The sequence below is a fragment of the Pongo pygmaeus genome, chromosome 20, assembly GCF_028885625.2.
Source record: "Pongo pygmaeus isolate AG05252 chromosome 20, NHGRI_mPonPyg2-v2.0_pri, whole genome shotgun sequence".
Lineage (NCBI taxonomy): Eukaryota > Metazoa > Chordata > Mammalia > Primates > Hominidae > Pongo > Pongo pygmaeus.
Window position 1 is genome coordinate 13,745,727 of NC_072393.2, and position 6,000 is coordinate 13,751,726.

Sequence of the window (6,000 nt, forward strand, 5' to 3'; positions counted from 1 at the left end):
AAAACATACTCAAATGCACACCAAGTAGAATGAATGAAAACTGTAAATTAGGACTTCAAACTGAAGTCAGTTCAGGTTAGGTTTTATCTCTATATGAGATCGTCTTTTGGTTTTTGGAGTTTTTTGGATTGGGGAATTGTGGATAAGAAATTGCACCCTTTTTGAAAATACTCCCATTGGAAAAGCCATACTAAATTTTACTTCGCAGAATTTTGCTCCTCTGGAAATACCAGCCAAGCCGGTCTAGTACAAGGATCACGTAAGTGACACCATCCTGCCCTCTACAGCAGTACCTTCTAGAACATTCTATCTCTCAAGACAGGCCAAGAGTCTGATAACCTGCTCCCATGTCTCCCAGCGCTTCTCATGCAGAAAGTTTCTCTTTAGAGAGCTTTTCTTTAAAAAAAAAAAAATGAGAGGAGTGCCAATCAGCCAATATCCACAGATGTCAAAGTGATGTCACCTGATGTCAATGTGACTTTAGGTGTCTTGTTAAGATTTCTGCAAACCGGATGAAAAGCTGGAATTCTACGTGTAATTCAGGAGACTGTGCATGATAATACACAGACCTGCTTCCAGTGTTCCTCCAATGGCCTGAGTTTCTACATCATGTTAAGTGGGAGACCTGGTGGCACAGGGAGGGCTGGAAAGATGACATTCACCTTGGCACTTGGTAGAAGGAGTGAGTGGCATTAAGTGGGGAGGGAACTCCAGGAAGGTGGACAGATGCTCCTTTTTGAGCTGACAGATCTGAGCTCTTCGGCAATCATCAGAGACCCTCATGGCCCTATTTGAATCACAATTCCAATCAATGAAAACATGAAACCAAGGTGTGTGGTCAAGATGGCTTGCTGCCTGGCATGAGAAAAACACGGCAATGTAAACCTGAACATCAAAGACTTCCATCTGGGTTTTCTCACTTAGGAAGAGGGGAAAAAAATGAAATAAATGAGGATTCTTAATTCTCATTGATGGCTTCAAGTTTGACCCACTGAGGGATGAAAGAGGAAGAAATCATAGTGACAAATTGCCCTGAGTGTGGAGAAAGCAAGACTGCATCCTTCACCAGTGTACCATGCCGGAATTTACATTTGGAAGTAGCACTCTTAGGCCCTGTGAGCATACAGACAAGTTCACGGATCATTCACTCACTTCTCTTCCACAAGGCAGGGAAGAACCTGCTTTCCATATCGACCTGCAACCCTTAGTCAACACCATTTCCAAATACACATCCCACGACACACACATCAAAAAGTAGCAGGGGCGATTCCACTCCTATCTAAGAGAACTGTGAGAAAAAAATAATAAAAGACACAATGGCACAAACAGAAATGACACAAATGCCCATCAACAGCAGAATGGATAGATTGTGGTAGAGTCACATACACAGACGTGAGCAAAAGAAGCCAGTGGCAAAAGAACGTACTGTGTGACTCCATTTACATGATGTTTAAAAGAGGCAAAATGAACCTTAGAAGTCAGGTGAGCGGTACCCTTGTTGGGGGAGCGACTAGGAGGCGGTATGGGGAGGGGGACTTCCAGGGGACTGATCGGGACCTGGGTGCTGGATACGTGGGTGTGTTCATTTTGTAAAAATCTATGAATCTGAATATATGTACTTGCCTGTACATATATTAGACTTTAAAAGTTCAGAATAAGTACCTACACACATTTTTTTTTTCACTCTCAGGATATGCTTAAACATTTTTTTTTAATGGCAGAAATATTTGGATAAAAAAGTAAAATGTTCTGCCCTGGTATCGTGACTCTGACATTCCACGTGGTCTTTCTCTTTACACTGGCCTGAACTCTTTTATTCACTACCTCCCTCCCCAGGTCTCTGTCCATCCCCTCTCATCTCCAACCCTCTCACCCACCCCGCCACCGCCCTCCGCTCCATCCAGGACAGAGAAAGCTCAGTCCTGGATGACCCAGCTCGATGACAGATTGTGGGGTGGGGAGTTTTCCCTTCCAGAGTAGGGCTGTATAATGTGTTTGTTACCTCGGGCCAAAGAGAACAAAAACAGTCTGCAGAGAGCAAAATGCACAAACTCTTAAGAGCAAGAAAGCCCTGGGTGAGCTGGCCAGAGAATAGATGAAGTGGCAAGCAACACTCGCAATTCACCTGCCTCCCTCTCCCACGATTCCCCCTTCCGAGGGGCCGCTGCAATCCCCCTCTCCCCCAACAGCCCTCCAATCTGCAGGATTCAGGCTGGACAGAGGTAAGCTAAGGACACAGCAGAAGGGCTCCCCACCTCCTTCCTTTCCTCTTAGAAGTCTCCAAATCCAGGCTCCAGAAGGCGATCTAAAGCCATTTGCAATGAGGAAACCTGTCAGCCGAGCAAAGCCCTCTCACTCCTGGAGCTAACAGGGTGTGCACCCTGTCCTCCTGCAAGGCGCTCCCACCCCTCATTCTGTTGATGGGCAGAGTAATCACACCACCCCTGAGCACTTCAATGGGCCTGGGATGGGGAGGAATTGCTAACCTTAAGAACCAGCCTCTTCAAGAGGCTGAAACTTAGGAAGCAAAGACCTGGCACCTGCTTTGGGCACCAACGGAGATGGCATCGTAGTTAGAGGTATGCTCCCCTCAAAAGCACCTCTGCTGAACTTCTTAATTTTCCCCACCCTCAAAGTAGACCACTCACACACTCCAAAACCTCAGTGCCCTCTGTTGCAATCCCAGCACCCAGGATCCAAGAGCCAGGCTCGATTTTGAACCCCCCTGAAGTGAGTCCCTCTACCACCCGCCATGCTCCTCAAACAGCAACCCCCGGGGACCACACAGGGCCCAGCCCCGTTTAGTCTATAACTGCAAAACCACACACGAAAGGGATAGGGGACTCATCGCTGAGCCCCAGGGACCCATCCAGCCCGTTCATTTTTACACAGAGGGCAGCTGGTTGGAACCGTGCGGAGAAGCGGCACATCTGGGCATGGCACGGTGGCCAGCCAGCCTGGGCAGCAGGGTGTGTCCCCCCTCCTGGAATCTGGGTCATGCTTAGATAACTGCTAGAAAGCCCGACTAATTACCCACCCTTGCCTGCCTACATCTCAATAGATGTTAAGCCCTCCTCAAGATTTCAAGCAGGCAAGGATTTAAAGAAACACAGAAGATCTGCATTTTGATAGCATCTCCACAGACGAAAATGTGGGCTTCACCTTTTTCCTCTGGATCTTTGATTAAAAAAAAAAAAATTAAAAGGCATTTACCTACCTAAGATGTCCACATGGGTGCTGATTCTCCTGGTGTTCCCTCTCGGCTACTTGGGGTAGGAAAAGCTGGACATGGTGCTCTAGAATGGATCCACCACCTCATTTGCTCTTGCCCTGTCTTTCTTATTGAAAGTGTCCAGATCAGGTCTTCCCAGGCCAGGCGCCCAGATAAAGCAAATGGGATCTCTTTCTCTACACCCCCAAAGATGATGAGGTTCCCCAATCAGCGGTTAAAGGCAATGGGACCTACACACATGAGGGAAACATAAGCGCCCCCCAGCCCATCACTACCCTCTCCAGATCGGACCAGCGGCCCACCCTGGGGTATTCGCTCCGGCCAGTGCTGGCTTCTCAGTGTGAAGGCCACGGGACTCCCTCTTGCTCTTAGCCCTGGGAGCCCCCAAGCGCCCTGCCCTAAAAGTGCGGCGGCCCCCCACCTTGGGGAAAGCAGTAGTGGAGAGGCTGTCCAGCTTCCCCTGCATGGCCTCCAGTGAGCGACGGCCAAGAAAACCCAACCAAGGCCCCCATAGTTCCCCTGCCCTGGCCAGAAGCGCCCAGGCCCGAGCTCGCTCCAAGCTCACTCCGTAGAACTCCAAACCCTCCGGACCTGGCTCGAAAGCCCCCACCAAGGCCCCTGCACGACCCCAGGCCCCAGACCTCATTCTAGAGTCGGTCCTTGGGAAGGATCCACTCTCCGCTGCCCACCCCCCAGCCCCCCACAAACCCATTCCCAAGCCTCCAGAGTAGCTCAACCCAGCTCGGGGTGGAGAGATTCTTTCACACTCCTCCCGGTGCCCCCTCTCCCAGCCCCTGGAAGACCCCCCCCTCCCCACCTCCCATCAACCCCCGGGTCTCTCTCCCAGCCTGGAAGAGGGGAGGCGGAGGGAGGAGGGGGAGGCGCAGCTGCTGCTGGGGTTCGGGCAAAAGGATATGGCCATTCGGTGATCTTTTTGGCGTATTTTCTCACCACGTTGTCTTCGCTGAAGAGGAAGAGAGACCGGTTAACCGTGAGGCAGTTCTGTCGGACGGGGATGGGGTTGTAGAGTGCCATGGTCCGCGCTCTCTGCGCCATTGACTGCTTGTACATCCTTTGCGCCCCGGGCTGCCCGCCCTGCCGGCTGCCCCCGGCTCCTCGCCCGCCTCCGGCGCCCACGACCACCCCGGTGGCTGCCCCGGAGCCTCCTCCCCCGTAGCGGGCCGGCATCTCGTCTCCGAAGCGGGCCATTCTGCAAAGAGCAAAGGGCTCCGGGTTACGCTGCGGCGAACGATGCGGAAGACGCCGCCGCCGCCGCCGCCGCTGATGCTGAGGCTGCCGGGGCTGGGAGCGCGGCGGCTGGAGCTACGACTGCGGAGACGCTCCACGGCCCAGCCCATCGGGCGGCGGCGGCTCGGCGCCTCGGGTCGGGGGCTCAGAAGGCGGCTGCCCGGGCCGAGCCGGGGATAGCAGCTCGGGACATCTTCCTGGCTGACCCCGGAGAAGGAGGGGCGGGAGGAGGGTGCGGGGGCGGGGCGCGGGGGCCCGGGGAGGAGGGGGGAGGGGAGAGAGAAGCGAGGCAAAAAATAACCGAGGAAGGAATCCAGGCAATCCCCAGTCCACCCACTCCGGAAAAAAAAAAAAAAAAGACAGTTAAAAAAAAAAAAAAAACCACCACCCAACGCACACCCCCTTTAAGACGCGAACGATTTGCAAAGGACGCCCCCCCCGGGACGCAGTGGAAGCTTCAAATTCCTCCGAGGTCCGGGTCAGGCTGGCATCTTGCAAAAGGAGTGCGCTCGGCCCATTAAAAAAAAAAAAAAAAATTATATATATATATATATATTTAAAAATAAAGAAACACAAAACCCAGGTCTTTGCTGGGCGGGGAGGGCAGCAAAAAAAAAAAAAAAAAAAAAAAAAAAAAAAAAAAATTAACTGCCCTTCTGTTTTGCTGGAGTTCCTAGACCTTAAAAATGCTGAAAGATCTGTAGCTCCAAAAATAAAATAAAATAAAAATAAAGAAGATGAAAGGGAAGGGAAAGAGAGGGGAGGGGGAGTGAGACGCTCCAGAGGGTTCCTAAGGAGTCTTCACACCGCAGGGTCCAGGTTAAAAAAAAAAAAAAAAAAAATTTTTTTTTCTTCCTGAATCACCAGCGGCTGCCTCTTCTGTTCCCGGAGGAAATGTGAGTGTGTGTGTGCGCACAGCGTTTCGCTCAATGGTGCCTCATCTTGGGGTTAAATTGCAGCAGTGAAATCCTGAAAATTCCCAACAGGGGGAAAAGAGAGAGAGAGAGGTATGCGCCCTCCGCTTAAGCCACTCAATAGCTGCCCCTGGATGCGGCAATGCCCCTCCACCCTCCAAATCCCTCCACCTCCTCTTTCTCTAGGTTTTGCTAAAATAAGACCGGTGTGGAGGGTTGCGGGTAGAAGAAGGTAAAGAGGAAAAAAAATGGGCGCAAAGGTCTGAACCACTGGCTAGCAAGCGGAAAAGGAGAGCAATTGATGAGTTTAACAGCAGAAGGACCCACCCAGAGTGTCGACACATGAGGGCCCGCGACCAATCGTGGAGGCGCGGGGGGACCGGGCTCAGCGGAGTTTGTGGGGGAGAGAGGGGAGCGCCGCATGGTTGGGAGGCAGAGAGCGGGGAATTGGGGTGCTTCCTCCTTCCCTGGGAGGAAAGCCTGTTTTCCACCCGGTTCCATTTCGGTTGCAGACAGCCGGACGCTCCCCAGCATCTTGCAAGGAGAAGGCAGGATGGAGGCAAGAAAAAAACTTAAAAAACAGAAAAGAGAAGGGGATTTGTGTCT

The 6,000-nt window shown here is 51.9% G+C and overlaps 1 protein-coding gene across 5 annotated transcripts in view; it reads right to left on the bottom strand.

Annotated features, from left to right (window-relative positions):
* Positions 1-4,712, bottom strand: part of CACNA1A (calcium voltage-gated channel subunit alpha1 A) — a 300,689-nt gene extending 295,977 nt beyond the window's left edge. For all 5 annotated transcript variants that reach the window (XM_054464221.2, XM_054464220.2, XM_054464222.2 and 2 more), the window contains exon 1: positions 4,149-4,712. In XM_054464221.2, coding sequence (XP_054320196.2) covers positions 4,149-4,441 — 293 coding nt within the window. In that variant the 5' untranslated portion in view covers positions 4,442-4,712. The remainder of the gene's footprint in view (positions 1-4,148) is intronic.
* Positions 4,713-6,000: the final 1,288 nt, after the last annotated feature.